Source organism: Rattus rattus, chromosome 7 (genome assembly GCF_011064425.1).
Source record: "Rattus rattus isolate New Zealand chromosome 7, Rrattus_CSIRO_v1, whole genome shotgun sequence".
In the NCBI taxonomy this organism is placed as follows: Eukaryota; Metazoa; Chordata; class Mammalia; order Rodentia; family Muridae; genus Rattus; species Rattus rattus.
Window position 1 is genome coordinate 121,610,368 of NC_046160.1, and position 20,240 is coordinate 121,630,607.

Below are 20,240 nucleotides of genomic sequence, written 5' to 3' on the forward strand. Positions count from 1 at the left end.
GTTGTATTGTGTCCTTCATTTTCTCTCTTAGGGTATCCAGGCATAGTTATAAACCAGACTGGAAAGATGAAGTGGAGTCTGCCTGTCTGGCTGGGAATGAGAGCTGGGGTATGAAAGTAAGAGAAGGAAATTCACCAAAGATTTTACTATTACAGCACATTTAAAATGTACTCAATGAAACAGTTTTTTTTAGATGGTCTGCAGTGAAACAGCATGTGCACATGGAGTTTATTTAGTGTTAACAAAGTCTATAAATAAGCATTGGAGAGTGGGAACATATTGTCATGGTAAATTTAATCATTAGATAGAATTTAAAGTACTGTAAATGAATCTCTGATGTCTATGTTATTTATTATTTTAAGTGACATTCAAGAATCTTCTTCTGGGCCTTCATTATTTGGTTTCCTTGAATCTGTGAATTCTAGCACTGTAATCTTGTAATTTATGGTTAATGTCCACTTAATTAATATATATGATGCATGCCATATTTGGTCTGGGTTACTCCCCTTCAGGATGAATTTTTCCTTATTCTGTGGACTAGTCTCTAAAATTTAGGATGTTCTTGTTTTTAATAGCTGAGTAGTAATCTATTGAGAAACTGAACAACATTTTATTTATCCATTCCTCTGTTGGGAGAATATCTGGGTTGTTTCTAGTTGCTGGATAGTGTAAATAAACCCTCTATGAATATTTCCTTGTCGTATCGTACAGCATCATTTGGGTATATGTCCAGGAGTGATACAAGTGTTATAGCATGGTCTTAGAGTATTTTTAATAAATATTTTTAATTTTAAGAGACTCTGCCACGGGATTGGGGATTTGGCTCAGTGGTAGAGCGCTTGCCTAGCAAGCGCAAGGCCCTGGGTTTGGTCCCCAGCTCCGAAAAAAAAGAATAGGAAAAAAAAAAAAAGAGAGACTCTGCCAAATTGATTCACAGACTTGTCACACAAGTTTGCATATTCATCACCAAAGGAGAAATATTATCTTTGTACCACATCCCTGTCATCATATGCTGTCATTGAATTACTGTTCCTAGTCATTCTGATAGGTATAAAATGAAATCTCAGAATCGTTTTGATTGGCATTTTCCTTATGACCAATGATGTTGAACATTTCTTTATGTTTTTATTGATCACTAAACATTTTTCTGTGAAGAATTCTGTTTGCTTTTATATGTAATTTTTAGTGGGGTTATTTGGTATGTTGATATTTAACTTCTTGAGTTATTTATATATTTTAGATGAGGGAACAAGGTGGTAAAGTGTTGAGGTGAGGATTAGGGCATGGTGAATCACATGTAGAGATTGTGGAAGTGGAAAGCATCTTTATGATGTTTCAGAGACTCAAGACGGGGGAACGTCCAAGGAGTTGATGGTGTTGAGACACCTAGCAGTGGGAGAAATGGAGCCTGAGGTGGCCACTTCCTATTGCCAGTCAGGAGTTTCAGTGGGGAAAAAAGATACCAACCTACCTAAAATACCTTCCACCACAAATATTTTCTTCCTAAAATGTATGAAGGAACAAAGATGGATCAGAGACTGAGGAAAAGGACAAAAAAAAATGGCCAAATTCAAGAATCACTACATGGGCCAGAACCTATTTCTGACTCAATTAATGATGGTCAGATATGCTTGATAACAGGAACCTAGCATTATTATCCTTTGAGAGACTTCAGCCAGAAACTTATGGAAACAGATACAGAGACCCTCAGCTAAATATTAGCCGAAGCTCATGGATTCTTGGGAAAAATTGGGGAAGGGATTCAGAGACTCAAATGTGATTAAGATCCACAAGAAGACCAACAGAGCCAACTAATCTAGTCACATTGGATTCCCAGAGACTAAACCCCTAATGAAAGAGTAAGCAGGGTCAGGACCTTGCCTCACACATTTGTAACAGATGTTTAGCTAAGTTTTCATTTGAGTCCCCAACAACTGGAGCAGGAGTTGTCCTGACTCAGTTGCCTGTTTGTAGATTCTGTTCTCCTAATGATGCCATCTGGTATGGCCTCAATGGGAAAGGATGTGCCTAGTACTGTAGTAACTTGATGTGCCAGGATGGGTTGAAGAGCAAAGTGGTCCCATCCCTTTCTCAGAGAAGTGGAGGGATGGAGGAGGGACTGTGTGAGGATAGGGAGAGGGAGTTGTGATTATGATGTATAGTGGTGAATGAATGAATGAATGAATAAATGAATAAATAAATAAATGAATGAAAACAAGAACTGTGGATGCTTCGTTTGTTTGGAGAGTCATTGCAGGAATCCTGGGCTATTGCTCCTTCAATATTTGTTGTAAAAGAGGAAGTTGAACTTACGTGTTTCCCAAGGGCGTCATGAACTTCTTCAGGTAAAGGATGTGGGAGTTTGGCTCCCTAGGCAAGATTACATAAGTAGATGACCTGGTGGAAAAATTGAGTCCTTTCTTCTAATCTGAGTTTTTAGCAGCTAAGTAGACATGGTATATTTTGGCCTTGGGTAGCATGTTTTACTGCAGATTAATTTGATCCTCCTCTATCTGATTATTGAGTTCTAGGACTAAAGGTATGTGCCTCTGCACACAGTTTGCTAACTACTGTCTAGTGTCAGTGGTAAAACACACTGAGAAAAAAAACTACATAAAACAGGAAAGGATTATTTCAGCTAAAATTTGAGATACATTTAATCATGATGGAGAAGTCATGGTGGCAAGGTATTGAAGCAGCTTGTCAACTTTATCCATGCAAGGAAGCAAAGACAAATGGATGTTGGGATTTGGCTAGCATTTTTTTTTGCAGTTCAGGAATACTGCAGGGAAAGCTGCTGTTTATTTTTAGGGTAGTCTTCCCACTTCATTAGCCTAATTGTGTTAATTACTCAGAAAATCATCAGAGATTCCTTTCCTAGGTGACCCTAAGTTGAAAATCACTGTAAAGCAACAAACACATTCATAATTATATGTGAAAAATGACTTGTTAATTTTTACATAGGTAAAAAATCCTACCCAGGCCTTTCAAGGAGAATTTTGATATTGACTATTATAATATGCCCTAAAATTTCCAGTAAGCAACTAAAGTGTTGTTAATTCTTAAATAGTCACATGGAACAATGAATGTAATAAATGGCCTTTTAATAATCACACAAATCCAGTCATTGTGGTTCTCATAATGAATGCTGAGATTTTTATTGAAGAAAAGACATAATTATCGTAGCAAGAAAAATATGCATCAAGAATGAATGTGGAGCTGATTTTGTACATTTCATGTTATACTTAACATAAACTAGAAGAGAATTTCATATGTCCGCCCAATCTGTGGACATATGTAGGAGTCATTTCCTCATTTGCTCACTGACAATTAGTAGCAATCATTCCAGTCTGAGTGATACGCTCACTGGGAAAAGTGAGCCTGAGCTATAAAAGGAAACTAGGTTGCAAAACAGGAAAACTAAAGTTGTGTGCAGCATTTCTCCATAGACCTTGACACATGACCAGATTTTAGTGATGAACAATTACTTGAATGTGCAAGTTAAAAAAGTTCTTCCCTTCACATGTTGCTTATGTTCTTTGTATTCATCACAGCAAAATAAATCAAACTAGGACACAATAGAACTTCAAAAGATGACTGGCACTCATCTATCACAATGTCATGGGGTCTTCTCCAAGTAATCAGAAACTGAAAATTCATTATGGCAACTACTGTAGAACTGTGGTAATTCAATACGTTAGCTATTGTAAATAGTCCTGCATCTAGTTTGGATGTGAAAGGCAACATTGCATATCTTAGTGTAGTGAAGAAACTCAGAGGGAGATTTTTTTCATGTAGCATCCATGAGGCCTGGAATGAATTTATCACCCATCTCAATTAGGATGTGAGGATGTGGTTTGTCCCATCAAGGAGAGAATTCTTATTTTACTTTACACAAATACATCATTTCTACAATGTTGACGGAGAAAAATGACACCCAGCTCGCTCTGTATGCTAGACAGATTAGAATGAAGATAAGAGACACACTTCAGTCTCTTTACACCCTAACCACAATGTTAATTCTCTGAGCTTCATGTGTGTTGACCACCCCACAAGGTCCTCTTCTGTGACTCTGCAAGGAGGTTTGCATCTGAGCCTACACTGAATTCACTTCACTGTGTCACTTATGCATGAATACATGGCTGTGTCCTTGGTAGTGATGTAGTTCACTTGCTTAAGAATTGGACTTTAAACACGTCTCTATGATGGAGATGTGGTTCTTGAGTTTGTATTGTGTACCATCTACCATATTTATATACCTCATCAACTACAGGACTTTCCACTGCTCTCATGGATCCAGGTACAGATATAGTTATTGGTGGTGGTGTAGCCAGTATAGTGCAGATGAAATACAGTGACTGTGTAGCTTCATCTGTCTAGGACATGGCTCCTGAAGCTGCACCTGGAACACCACACTAGGAGAGATGGAAAATCACTATTCAATTAAGAACAAAAGAAGCAACATGCTCATCCATGTCATCCTCTGGAAGGTCTGAAAGAGCTATCACAGAGAACAGCCACCAAAGAGAAGCTCATACTTGCTCTAAGGTTGTGTACTTGGGCTTGGTGTGATTTGAGCATCTCCTAGTGGCCATGACTTCCCCTCAAGGGAGTTTTGTGAAGTTCCATCTCTGTGTCCTTAGTGAAGCAGTTGTGCAAGAGTGTTTCTATATTGTTGATTTCTGATACACCTTCTCATATATTCCCTTTTCCTACGACAAAACAATACAGTCATCAATAGCTGATCAGTATCTTGATATTGCCTTCTCAGAGCTGATTTCAGCACTTCCCTACTTTCTCTACCATGACATAGTTCATGTTCCCTAGAACCTGTTCTTTGTATACTTTCTGGATTTGCCAGAGCCATATGACTTCCACATTTGCTAAGATAATCTGAGACTCTATGGTAATCTGTTCCAGTGCTATCAGAGACTGAATATTGTGATGTCTTATCATATTTTACTCGAAATTATTTAAAATTTTTGTGAATAAACTGTATCTAATGTCTCACTCCTACAAAGCTCTTGTATATCAAACACCTTATGTTTGCCACTTTAGTGTAACCTTGACCTTCTTGTGTTATTCTTCATTGCTAGTTCCTCCACTAACAAATCTCAACTATTTGGAAAGTGATTAACATTCAAATTTGAACTTATTTCAGCAGTTAGCCTACTTCATGACTGCACTACGTAAACACAACTGGCTGTTGACAATAAAATCTTGGCAAACACTCTGGGATTCCATGATTTCAATGGGACAATGATTGGCAGTTACAGTAAAGTTCAATATTACAAGGTTCCATATTTTCCAAGACCTATGTAAAAAAGTTATTGGAAAGTTAGCAAAAGCTCAAAAATATTTAAAAATGTTCTAATGTATTTGGTTTTGTATAAATAAGAATTGTTCAGTAGTGCTTGGGAATTGAGAAAAGATTAGTAATTGCCAACTGTGGGTAGAATCAATCTCCAGCATTTACATCATGGCACACTCTGATCAAGAATAAAGTGAGGAACACAATGTATTTTTGATCCTTACATAACTTCAAAGACACTGGTAGAAACCTAGAGATTCCTATAGCAACATCTCCCTATCCCACAGCTCTGACAACATGGATCACTCCTCAGTAGGATAAGAATAATTGTTGTCCTTGATAGCTTATCTTCAGAGCCTTGATTGAGGAACAGAGCCTCCACCCAACTTTTATAGCCATGAGAATTCTGGATGCCCCTTGTTATTCTCTGTATTCCCAGGTGTATCTCATATCCTATTCTCTGCAAGGACAACATTTTTTCTTTGCTATTTCTCATCCTGTTTATTGAATCTCTGCCAAAATGATCCTAGATGATGGTGATGATAATGGTGCTAAGGGTGTTGGCGGTGGTGATGGTGTGTGTGTGTGTGTGTGTGTGTGTTTGTGTGTGTGTGTGTGTGTGTGTGTAATATTTTAGCTGTATTAGTAGGAGTAATATATAAATAGACAAGTATCCATACTGAAGATATAAATTGTTAATAATAGTTTAGGATTTTGTCAGTATTTCACAGTCTCAGGCCATGTTAACTTGGCAGTCAGGTAGTTAATTATGCACTTTTCTAGCATTGTGCGATATTTGTTATAATTGATAATGTCCAAAATCTATGTTCCCTTTTGAAACAATGAGAATACAGGCTGTCTCCAAACATGGGGAGCAAGGCCACATTCCTCAGGACTTGAGTGGGCCTTATTAGCAACCAGCACAATGAGTGAGTGACAGAAACAGCTGAGTGGCTGAGACTCAGCTGAGCTTGCTGTTTTACAAGCAGCTCTTACAGCAGCCAATAGACCCATGGAAAGTGAGGCCTGCAGTGATGGCAGAAGCCATCTCCAAACCATGAGTACCATATTAGACAATAGGCCTATGCAGCTCCTGTGGTTGTAGAAAGAAGCAATGTGTAGGAAGTAGAGACCTAGACGTTAGCACAGATGAGCTTCTGATTTAGTAATATATGTTTGAAATGTTCTTCCACACTGAAAAGGAAAAGAATTTGGTTATAGAGATGTACAAAAAACAATATGGTATCAAAGAAAGAAGAGATTTAGAGACTAAAAAGTAAAATAATTTCTGTGTTAAAAATGGAGAATACAATAACACATGATACTTAAAACCTGCATAATTATGTTTCAGATATCGAAAATGAAATGATTTTATTAAGCCAATCAAGTGAGTAAGGTGAATGCTAACATGAGACCTGTGATGAGACATAGGAACAAAAGCACCAAGATCTCTTTAGTTCTTTTCCAGAATAGCAGTCAATAAGTGACAAGGCAGAGACACTTTCTCAAAATATTACCCAAAAGAAGGGAGCAGATACAGGACAAACAAGTTTCAAACGTGAAATTATTTTTGGAAATGGAGAAATGATACTTTATACAAAGTTTAACTGAAATTAAAGAATATAAGAAAGCTTTATTCGTATCTAGGATCTTGCTTTGTAAGAATTAATATAATTTAAATATACATACAGGTATCATATGGATTGACAAAATGAAGTGGACATTATCAGAGGGAAAGAATATGTCACAGAATATAACAAGGCAAAGGGTCTCTAAAGGATTGCTTGAATGGGAAGGAGAAGCCATATATTCTAACATTTAAACACCCATAAGCTTGTATGTTAAGAAGACCTCTTATGCAGGGAGGTTTGTGTCTGGGTAAACATTAAAAGTCTTCTTCCCCTGTCTCTGGTACAATAAGAGATGGAATGCACTTCAGATTTTTTAATGATTGGGTATTTGAAGTATCCCTATTATTGTTATTGTGTCTGGATTTGAAATCCCAATTAGATGTGTCTCCGATAATAAATATTATAACACCAGCATGTTCTAATTCTTTCTTGAATGATGTAGACAGAGTTAATATAAATTGTTATAGAATACCTTGAGACAGTATATTTGAGAAACAGGTCTTGTGAGAGTTTTACCATGACAAATGTAACTCATTTAGCTAAACCTAGAATACGGAATCTGGGAATAATGAAAATTATTTCACACACACTGCAAACCACATGTCCAGTACCCTTTCCTTAAACCATGTGACCCTCAATTCAGAGAAAAGCCATCATGTATGAAAAAGTCCAGGTACATAAATAATTTGATGCAGGCTCATGTAAAACTGAGATTGATGAGCATTGGCCAGGACTGGGCTGTCAGCCTGAGACTAGGCCTGCTTTGAGTAAATAGTTAGGATTTAGTGGATGTAAAAAGGAAGCTGATCATAGACCAATATCCCTCCCAGACAGATCAATTTACGTTGGATTAATAAACTTCAGGGATAATATCTTCATCCCTACCTTGCCCATGTACTCCCAGGTAAATAAGAAATGATCTCTTAAATCATGTCACATAGTCAGTGCTCTTTGAGCATGAAGATGACCTCTTCTATGTTCATTTACCACACTATACCTTCCTCCCATGATCATTTTGTACTGTTGATCAGGGGCACGGATGTCATTAGAGAATCCTTCCACTGAGTACATTGCTTGGGTCTTTCTTGACTGGTTGGATGTCTATTATTTGAGTCCTTACTTTTTTTTTTTTTTGCCTGATCTTTGGGCTATGGGTATCAGTGGTGGATATAGGGTTCAACAGAGCAGAGTCATGTGTCTACTGCAGGTGCTGGGGTCTCTCATGACTTTGTGTGTTGTGCCACCTTGTGTAATAGGCTATGAGTTTATTACAAACAAACATTATATCTCCACTTTTTTATCTCAAAGTTCCTAATGGTCAGATAAATTTGGCAAAATATCACAGACTTAATGTGAATCTTGCTACACTTATATATACTCTAAGGCAACTTTGCTGTTTTTATTTTGAATACTTGTTTTGAATACACTGTTTCTGGATCTCCATTTAGGTTATCCCAGTGATATTGTCTAGGATGATATTACAAAGCAGACCAACCTCTAATGGTGCAGGTCCAGGTATATTTCTGTACATGGCTTTCAGTTCTCTTCTGACAGAGGTAGATTCTGTTCTGACAATTTTAAAAAGTAGTAGTTATTACCTTGAACATTTAAGTATTCATTAAATATATTTTCCTTTATTTTATTGGTTATTTTTTATTTCTATTTCAAATGTTAGCCCCTTTCCCGATTTCCTGCCCACAAATCCTCTATTCTGTCCCCTTTCCTTTCTTCTATATGAGTATCACCCCACCCATTCACCAACTCCTTCCCACCTCCCTGCCCTTATACTGTGGGAAATTACATTGGGCTTCCAGCCTTAGCAGGACGAAAGATTTCTCCAATCATTGGTGCACATGGGTGGGGCTCATTAGAGCCAGGGGTGGGCCCATTTGTACTCTTTCAATGGTGGTTTATTCACTGGGAGTTCTAGTTGGTTGGTATTGTTGTTATTATAGGGTTGCAAACTCCTACAGATCCTTTAATCCTTTCTATAACTCCTCCAATGGGGATGCCGATCTCAGCACAATGGTTTTCTGTGAGCATCTTCTCTATTTGTCATGCAATGGTTCAAGGAGAGCTTCCTGTCAGATGCAGTTCTTCTATTGTCTGGGATTTGGCTGTCTGTGTATGGGCTATGGCAAATGCCTTTCTCTCTCTCTCAAATTTTTCTCCATATTCCTCTTATTAATATTTTTTTCCCCCTTCTAGAAGGACTTCCTTTGTCATACTTCTCTTGAACTTCTGTAGTCTGTGGCTTTGGGTAATTCAGGAATGTCATGTTTTCTTTCTTTCTTTTTTTTTTTTTTAGTTCCATATGGTATGAATTTCACGGCATTGTTTTTTTAGTAGCTGGGCATTTTGTGTATCCCCTCTGTTGTGGGCATCTGGGTTCTTTCTAGCTTCTGGCTATGATAAACAGGGCTGCTGTGAACATATTGGAGCATGTATCCTTGTTATATGTTGGTGTGTATTTTGGGTATATGCCCAGGAGATATATACGTGGGTCCTCAGGTAGTACAATGTCGAATTTTCTAAGGAATAGTCAGACTGATTTCCAAAGTGGTTGTACCAGCTTGCAACCCCACAAAAAAATGGAGGAGTGTTCATCTTTCTACACATCCTCACCAGCATCTGTTGTCACCTGAGTTTTTGCTCTTAGCCGTTCTGACTGGTGGGAGGTGGAATCTCAGATTTGTATTGATTTGCATTTCCCTTATAACTAAGGGTGTTGGGCATTTCTTTAGTTTCTTCTTATACATTCGAATAGCATGTGTTTTAGCCAGAGGTTTCAAAACCTGGATCCCACTACAGAGCCTAAGCAGCTCCTCTCTTAACTGCAGCTAACAGGGGGGCCAGCAGGGCTGGGGCCTACACATCCCAGTGCTTAGCTGTACTCACCCAGGGTTCAGGCTTCTTTCAGTGATTGGTGCCAAGGGTCGCGGTACTTATCCACTAGCAGGCAGTCGGGGCCCACCAAGTACCCATATGCCTCAGTCAACTTGGAGAAGGAAATTGCTCATCATACCCTATGAGAAAGGCATGCACATGTGAGTTGTTGCAGTGTCCCCAGATTGGCGCAGCCCCGCCACCCTAAGCTGGGCCCGCAACCCTTCACCCCTCAACACAAATACAATGCCCAGTCGGCTGGAGGCCCAGGCAGCTGCAGGAGACAATCTGAAGCTGCTCAGTCTTCCTGCCAAGGGGGCTCAGTGCCTGGCCTCAGCATGGCCTTGTCCGCCTGAGCCAGCAAGTGCAGCAGCTCAGGGGCACCAAGCAGGGTGCACTTCCCTTTCCACAACACCCCATCGCAGTTTAACAAGACTCCTGCATCCAGCCATGCAAGCCACTTGCATCTAGCCATCCCCCTCAGTGGACAGGGGTAGCTCTCCCAATTAAAGTGCAGAGCAGAGCTGGGGCAGAGCTACGACCATAGGCTTTAGCCAATGGGGATGAGAGTTTAGTCTAAGTCTCAAGTTGATTCCAGAAAGACCTCTGAGAAAGGGGCAGGACTACAGGCGCTACCCGGATTCGGGGACCAATGGAGAGCCACACTGCTCTGGAGCAAATCAAGTGTGCTTAACAGCCAATTAGAAACCTAAGCCAGCTGGTTGTTAGGAGAAAAAAAGTAGAGGCAGAGAGAGATGTTGTCTTCTGGCCAGAGCTTGCTCTTGGAACCACTGATGCTCATTAGAAACAAGTGGAAGGAGCAAGGGTCGCATCATCTGTGTCTTCACAGTCTGATCTAAGTGCTTGGGCCTGACCAGTGACCCTTCTGGTCATATGACTGTACTGTCTAGTTCCCCTGGGAATTAGAGGTTTCATTTATTTATTTATTTATTTATTTATTTATTTATTTATTTATTTATTTATTTCTGTATAATACAAATCTAGTTAGATGTATACTTTACCTTTCGATGGCTTTAGATGAATGATATTTAAAACAAAGATGCAGGGTCAGTGAAATGGTTCAGCAGATGATGGCATTTTGCTGTCAATCCTGAGGACCTGAGTTTCTTCTTCAGAAACCTCACAATGGAGAGACCATACTCCTTCAAGTTGTTTTCTGATCTCTCCAGGCACACACACACACACACACACACACACTTATGGATGTTTCAACCTTCTAGCCGGGCAATTGTGGCACACGCCTTAAATCCCAGAACTCAGAATCAGATACAGGAAGATCTTTGATGTTTGCAAGTTCATTTTACAGAGCAAGCACTAGACATCCAAGGGTATATAGAGAAACCCTGTCTCAAAAAACCAAAAGTATAAAAAAATCAGTTACATGGATTTACATGTAATTGTAAATGTCATGTGGGACAGAAACCCACCCCCAGATTTTTTGTTCAGCTTGGAGAAATAGCTTCATATATGTGAAAGACAAAGCTGGGAAAACAAGGTTTGAGAAACACATCTAGTGATCAGGATGCCTATGACAAAATTGTGATATTTCTGAGAGATACATCTGACATCAGGATGCCCAGTGATATGATAAAGTTTTGATGATCAAGATATTGAGGCAATTCTGACTAAGCTATTGAAACAAAACAAACAAATAAACCTTGTTCTTGGAAAGAGCCCCTACCCCTCCGTTTGTTAAATCCCGAGAACAACCACAAAATGTCATCCTGACTCTGCCTGACCACTTGGTTCCTGCCCCCTTCTAAGGGACACGCCAACTTTGCCCTTTCCCAGTGATTCACCAAGATCAGGTGTAGGGCTGGATGAGGAAAGTGACTAATTGAGTCAAGAACATCCCCTTGAGCAGACCAGCAAATAGCTGAACAGATCCTTTGTCCTGTGTACCATCAATGAGAATAGACCATCTAACATTGTTGCTGAAGTATGCTCTTTGTAACAAATAAAAGTTGTGTGCTTTTGAGTTCAGGATTGCCTCTCCCTGCATGGATGAGCAACTCCACTTACGTGGATTAAAACCCTTTTACACTCATGCTATTGCAGCAGTCACTTTATCAATCTGTGCTCTGTGAGTTGTGCCCCTGAGGTAAGGTCACTCTGGGGTCTTAAAACAAGCTCTGTACCCCATTTTCAATAGGGTTATTTCTCTGGACTATAACTTTTTGAGCTCTTTGTATGTATTGGATATTAGCTCTCTTTCAGATGTAGGATTGGTAAAGATTGTTTCCCCATCTGCAGGTTGTCATTTTGTCCTAATGACAGCCTTACATAAGATTTGCAACTTAATGAGGTCCCACTTACTGATTTTTGATCTTACAGCATAAGCCATTGGTGTTCTGGTCAGGAAAGTTTCCCCAGTGTCCATGTGTCAGAGGCTCTTCCTCATTTTTTCTTCTATTTTTTTGAGTGTATTGGTTTGATGTGGTGGTTCTTGATCCACTTGGACTTGGGCTTTGTATATGGTGATAAAAATTAATCAATATGTCTTCTTCTACATGCTGTCTGCCATTTGAACCAGCACCATTTATTGAAAATGTTATCTTTTTTCCACATGATGGTTTAAGCTCATTTTTAAATTCTAATACCAAACGAGGTATTGGCTTGCACAAAATATTTCCTATTTTTCAGGCAGTTACCCATAACCACCTTGTACATCAGCCATACACACTTGACTCCAGAAAATCCCTTGATCTGTATAATAGGGTAGAAATATATTGTCATGATGTATGAACGTTTATATAACTCATTGTTTCATTTCCTGGAGCATCACAGCTAGTGCTTTGTGTAAGCAGTCTAGAATGTGCTCCAACATACAGATGTCTCTAAGGGTGAATGGTGTGAGCAATCAAATGTGAGATTAATCATTTATTGTGACAATACTGCCAAGGTGATGTCAACTGAGTTTATGTAAGTTATTATATATAAGTTATTATATATAAATATTTTATATATATATATATATATATATATATATATATATATATACCTAAAAGCAGACAGGTGTCACAGCTGGTATTATTTTAGTTCACATTCAAAGAAACAATACACGATTTAAGGTTCAGAGAGAGAGAAACGACCCCAAGTTTCTCTGTCATTAGTAAGATGAGAAACACAATCCAAACAAAACAAAGTGAACAACAAAAACAAATAAAATATGACCCACCATGCCACAGGGGTACATGTGCACTATATTCATAGTGGCCTTTTTTGAGATAGCCAGAAGCCAGAAATAGCCCAGATGTTGCACAATGGAAGAGTGGATAAAAAATGGCTCATTTCCACATTGGAATACTATCTAGTAATTAGGAATGAAGACATCATGAATTTTGCCAGCAAATGGATGGAAGTGGAAAGTATCATCCTGAGTGAGGCAATTAAGACGCAAGAGGACATTCACCTGTGACATGCTGGAACTTTTTTTGGTATTTGCCCAAGAGAAGTATAGCTGGGTCTCCAGTTATATCTATTTCCAACTTTCTGAGGAACTTCCAGATTGATTTCCAAAGTGGTTGTACCAGTTTGTAATACAAACAAGAGGGGAGGAGTGTTCTTCTTTTTGCATATCATTTTCAACATGTGTTGTAACCTGAGATTTTGAAATTAGCCATTCTGATTGGTATAAGGTAGAATCTCAGGGACATTTTGATTTTCATTTCCCTCATAAATAATATTCACTAATAAATGGATAGTAGCCAAAAGTTCCTGACAACCAAGGATAAAATCTACAGAATTTAAGAAGTTGACCATGCCACAGGCCCATGGGAGGATGCACTAACCACAATTGGGAGGGAGAAGAAAGAAATCATGGAGGGCAGAAGGAGAGATGGACCTGTCTGTGAGAGGGGGACAGGAGAAAAAAGGGAAACATGATCAGCTATCGGTGGGCATGCAGATGTGAAGTCCTGAAGGCAAGCATAATAAATGAAAGCAGGCAACCTCTAAAGGTAAGGGGTGTGAGGACACTCTAGAATGTAAAAGAGATATGGGAGATGAGAGACTCTCAGAACTCAAAGGAATGTACCTTAGAAGAAATGCCCAACAGTAAGGAGAGTGAACTTGTAGAGTCCACCTCCAATAGAAAGACAGGGCATCAAATGGAAGAATGGGTTTGCCATCCCACATTCAAAAACTCTGACCTTGAATGGTTCTTACCTAAAAGAACTACACGGACAAAAATGGAGAATAGACATGGACAAAAGGTTCAGTGTTAGGCACAAATTGTGATCCATCTCAAGAAGAGGCTCCAAGGCCTGACACTATTACTGCTGCTATGGTGTGCTTACAGACAAGAACCTAGCATGGCTGTCCTCTGAGAGGCCCAAAAAGAAGCTGAATGACACGGATGCAGAAACTTTCACCCAACCAATGCACAGTAGCCAGAGGGACCCCTGAGGTTGAACCAGGGAAAGGCTGGAAGAAGTTGTAGAGAAGGGCAACCTCATAAGAAGAAGAACAGTCTCAACTAACCTAATCACCCTAGTGCTCACAGGGACTTAACCCTCAACCAGGCATCATACACTAACTGGTCCAAGGCCTCTGATACATACAGTGCAGAGGACTGCCTGGTCTGGCCTCAGTGAGAGAAGATGCATCTAAACCACTACAGACTTGAGGGCTCAGGGTGTGGAAAGTACTGGTATGGTGGGGTGGGGTGGCTGGGAACATCCTCTAGGAGATGGGGGAGGAGAAATGGGATGAGAATCTGTTGGAGGACAGAATGCAAGGGAAATAACACTGGACCGTAAAAAAATGATTAAAGATAATTTTTTAAAAATACATTTGATATAGAAATTATAATATCCAAAGTGAAACTTTGTAGCTTCAATGTCCAGTGACTACTTTAACCCACAATTACTGAAAATGTTAATAAAGTAGTACATGTGTGATATTCCAATTCAATTCTGTTTCTCCAAGTTTAGTATTTCAGTTTAAACAAATTAAATAGATGTTTAAATAAATAAATTAAAAAATGGTTTCATAATTTTATACACTAACTTTTTCATTTACTATTCTTGTTTACAAATACACTGATATTTCTGTACCCCAACTTATAGGTCATGAAGATTTAATTATTTGATTGCTTTGCAAGGAAATTCAAGCTACATCAGTTTTCTCTATTGGTTAAAAATGGCTGGCCAAAGTTGAAAAGAACTAATCAGTCATGAAAACAAAAATATAATATTTGTCTTAAATCAACAAACCAAAGATAAAAGAAAAGCCAGAAAAGCCTTTTCAAAAAGCCTAAAACTAATTGTCATTTTTAGTGTCTGGTCATATAAAGGTCTTTTCACTGATCACTAATCATTCTTCCTCTTTCTCTTCCTACTCTACTATTTCTCCTACTTCCTCTTTTTTCTTTATCTTCTTGTTTTTCTTCTTCACATTAAATATATTAGGAAGGTAATTATACAGCAATAATTAACTGAATATAACTAATAAAGTAATAACAGTTAGAAAATGTAATTACATAAAATTAATAAGGTACCAATAATATTTGCAACAAATATTGTTATGCAATTATTCAAACAATGTGACAGAATTTTATATTTTGTCAATGTAGGAAAGCCCATCATAAAGTAGAACTATAAATTTATGTAAATGTAATTAGTATACAATAATATAGATGCTTTTTATTAAATGTTAGGAATTATTTTTAAAGGTGGACCATACTGTAAAATAAATTCTCATCATACATTTTATTTACAATAATAGATTTATATTATACAAATAACTTTCTTTTTATTTATCATTTTATTTGTTTACATATCAAATGCTATCCCTATTGCTGGTTACCTCTCTACAAACTCCACATCCCGTCCATTCTCTCCCCCTTCCCTTTATCTCGATGAGGGTCCTCCTCCACCCACTGACCTATTCCCTCCTCATTGGTCTTGCAATCCACTACACAGGGGCATCAAGCCTCCACAGGACAATTTAATAGCACAAATGACATGAATTTATATACTGTAAATAATCATGAATTCAGATATTTCCCCAAAATAAAATGAATAAACAAAGAACCACATTGATCTACACCATAGATAAATATATGTATGTATGTATATATAATGTATATATATTTATATATGTTTGTATATATAAATGCATACATATATTTATATACATTTAATATTTATGTTTATATTTATATTTATATAAATAGATTATGTATGTTTAAAGCAATACTAGTTATATTAAAATAAAGCAAAAAGAAGGAAACAAAATGTTATGCCATCCATATCTCTTACTCCTAAATTCCTGTCCTTCCCTTTCCTATTAGCTATTTGCACACAAAAGCACATGCATATGCACATACACACACACACGCACACACACACACATGCACACGCAAACACTCACACATGTATACACTCACACTCCTTACTTTGTTCAGTGTTTCATTTTCATGATTTTAGTACGGACTCCTTGGTATCAGTATGTGAAAATATTTGCAGCATAAATATGATTATGAGCTAATCTATAGAAAAGCAGGTTACTCAGTCACAAGAAAGGAAAATTCATATAAACAGAAAAAACATATTACACAGACATTCTGTAAACAATATATGTGAATGGCATGTTCATACATATGTAAATATATTAAATCATTGAAATGCAAGTTAAATACAAACTGGGATATACATCACATGCTTAGAATAACTTGTAAGACAGAGGAAATAAAAAATGCTGAAGACAACACACAGACTTGAAAATTTTGTTGGTTTAAGTGTAATTACATAGTCACAGTGGTATGTACTGTTTAACAAACAAAATTCAGCAGCATCATAACTTCTCCCAATTAACTACTATGCTATGAATAAACTACAGTGGCATATGTCAATCAGAAGACTATATCACCAGGTACAAGAGGTGCAGGTTATTAACAGTCACAGAGATATGAAAGGAAGGTTTATCATTACAAATTTGAGAGTGACTTGTTGAATGTTAATATTTAGAACTTACTGGGAGGAATGACAGAGATATAATCAAAACACATGTTATATTCTTACAAAATGATCAAACTTGCAACAAAAAGATAGAGAAGAAAATCCCCTTGTTTACAGAAGAAGGAATGGATAAAGAAAATGAAAATGTATGGAAACACTGTGATGTGGTGTTGAGATGATGGAAATGTTTTTCTGTGTTTGAGAGAACAGGATTCACCCTAAATACATTGGAATAATAGGAAAATCCAGATACCTGAAGACAGTCCTGGCTGAGCTGAGTTACATGGGGTGTGAAATGGAGAAAATTCTGGAATGGTGAGCAATGTTCTCATGATTCCCAGAGACTGCAGAGGAAAAAAGAGGTTATAGAGGAAAAGCATAAATTCCAGCTATACAGGACAGACTGTACATTTTTAGATTTTACAATATTTTATTCACTATATATTTAATACGTGGGCCACAAAATTTTATGTAAGTCAGAAAGTTAACTGCCTACCTATATGATTCCACAATGTATTTTTAAATTAAGAAGAAGGTAATAAGTTATTGATCTAAAATTAGTCATTTCCCAATTCATGAATTATAAACAGTAACTCTCAACACTCAGGATTCTATGGAAATATGATGCTAATGTCTACTGGATTTTATCATGAGTTCACTTCAAAATGGTACATGAATCAATTACTTGTGTGCTTCATCATATTGGAGTTCTTGACACATGTTCCTGCTGCTTTTCCAATTTTTTTAGTTCAACTTACTCTGTTTTTGTTTCTTCTTCCATTATTCTCATCACATTTTTAAAATCACTTTGATATTCTTTATTTCACAAAGAAATTAACTAAGACATTCTCAGCTTTTTTCAGAGTGATGGATATTTCTTTGAAAATGAAGCTGGAATTCCTGTCACTCTTTAAGAAATGAGCTGGGTTTACAGGGTTCTGGTGATACCTAATATCCATGTTATCCATGATGGACTTAGGTAAGATATTAAATTGTGTAAGAGATTCTTTCTTGAAGAGTAGATTTAACTTCTCATGAAGGGCAGAATGTTCTCTGAGGCATAATCTCTATACCGCTGAGAGGTGTAATTCCATTGCCAGGTCCTGTAAAAGACTAGAAACTGTGTTTCAAATATATTTCTCTATGTAGACACTGACTTTACTCAATAAATAAATTTATATAAAATCCAATAATGAATAGTCATGAGGGTCGTGGAGAAATGAATTATACAAAAGAGATTATCATATCTCAAATGTGATATTCACAGTACCCAGGGAAATGAATGGAGGTTTAGGACTCACTAGGGTTTATGGTCCGTCATTCCCTCTTCCTCTGGATTTTCCATTAATTATAAGTGCTACTCTAATAAAAAAAAACTGAGAAAGACTCTGTCTTGAATATAGGAAAAACAAACAAACAAACAAACAAACAGAGTGTGGTGTTTTGAATATGCTTGGCCCATAGGAACTGAAATTATTAGGAGGTGTGGCCTTATTGGAAGAACTATAGCCTGTTTGGAGTAAGTGTGTCACTGTGCTAGTGACCTATTCTGGTCTCCTTCTATACTAACAACCCACCCTGTAGAAGAGACTACTCTTCAGGCTTCCTGCAGAAAAGAGTCTCCTCTTGGATATCTTCAGATCAAGGTAAATTCCCCCCATGTCTTCCTGCAAGTTGCCATGATTCTCATAATGCTGACAGCAGACTGAACCACTGAATGTGTAAGCTAGGCCCATTAGATGATTTAAATTACAAGTTGTCTTTGTTGCTGTTGTGTCTTATGGAAATAGTTTAATCCTCATTATAACACAAGGGCCACCATGAACTTCCTCATGTTATTTCAGCAATGAAGACTAAAATATTTATGAACTCATAATTCTCGTTATGTATTTTCTTCATGTGAGACACTGCCTCCTACATTTTGATAACAGCAGAAATATAAGAAATGGTTTGATCATAATAGTTTCTCCAAAACAAACATTTTTAAAACCTTTCTGAGAAACTAAGGTGAAAGGCAGTTTAGATACCTGAGAAGAGTGCTTGATTATGTGTTTATAATATGATCTTAACCAGTGTTGTGCATAACAGAGGTACAGTGCACCCCCTGGTGGTTCAGAGGGCCTGACAGTGAAGTTTTTGTCTAGTTTCACACTGAAGTTCATTCATTGTGTATGTAGTACAGTAATACGTGGCAGTGTCCTCAGATCTCACACTTCTCATCTGCAGGTACAGGGTGCTCTTGGCATTGTCTCTGGAGATTGTGAATCGATCCTTTATGGATGGTGCATAGTTAGTCTCAGTGCCATCATATTTAATGTTTCCAATCCACTCCAGTCTCTTTCCAGGAGTCTGTCGAACCCAGCTCATCCAGGTGTTACTGAAAGTGAATCCTGAGGCTACACAAGAGAGTTTCAGAGAACCCCCGGGTTTCAGCAAGCCTCCTCCAGATTCCACCAGCTTCACTTCACCCTTGACATCTATAAGTACAGAAAATACTAGTCAAAAATTACCACACACATCCACTGTTCCACATATTCAAGTCAACTCACAAATTCAGCATCTATTTCTTTTCAAAAATATTACCGTTTAAGAAAGCAAAAATAAAAATTAATCTCAGTTCCAACTCCATGTTGAGTAATCAAGAAGAAGTCTTGGGAAATTGAGCAGAGCTCCTCTGCCTGAAATGCAAGTTAAGGTCTGTCTGCTTTTATGAATAGTCATCAGCCCTATTTGCATGACTTCCTGACATACAGCATGATATATAGTGGGATCTAAGAGGTGACAAGTCTTAGATTATTTGTATATGTACTGAATATGTCAGGTTACAATGTTGGTATTGGAAAACTTGGTATCAGATTTCAGTATTTTGCTTAACAGAAACTAATGATCATCTGATATATTTTATACTTGCATACAAAAATTGCATTCTTGTGCGTATGTCAAATCAATTTTTTTCCTGGGTTCCTGAAGGATTTGGTTCTATGTGCCTATTCACTGAAGAACATGGAGATTACTGAGGCACCTCCAGGTCTGAGTGCAGCTGCTTCATGAGGGTGGGAACTCCCTTTTTATCATTGAAGACATATGACATACCTGCACTTCAATGTTCAAATAAATAACTGCAAAAGGTTGTCAAGTTCTAAGTGTACCCAAGAATCTTTGAACTTCTTTTGTTATTATGTATTTTAGTTCTTCTTTCTCTGCATATTTCCTATTTGTTTACTAAAAATATGGAGTGACTGGTAAGTTGAATTTCAATATATGAGTCATAATTGCACTTCTACATATTTTCAATATGTTCTTGCCCTGGGCTCCAAAAAGAATGGCATCACTCCCAACTCAACTCCCCTTGAATTTATTTCACACACAATTTAATTATGCCACATCACGTGCATCTTCCAGTTCTGTTTTTTATTTTATTTGCTGAGG

The 20,240-nt window shown here is 37.6% G+C and overlaps 1 gene segment (V, D, J or C); it reads right to left on the reverse strand.

The window, feature by feature from the left end:
* Positions 1-11,163: 11,163 nt before the first annotated feature.
* Positions 11,164-19,440, reverse strand: LOC116906222. The segment is given in 3 exon segments: positions 11,164-11,213; positions 18,977-19,288; positions 19,395-19,440. Coding segments are annotated over 3 exon segments (408 nt in total).
* Between the last annotated feature and the right edge of the window lie 800 nt (positions 19,441-20,240).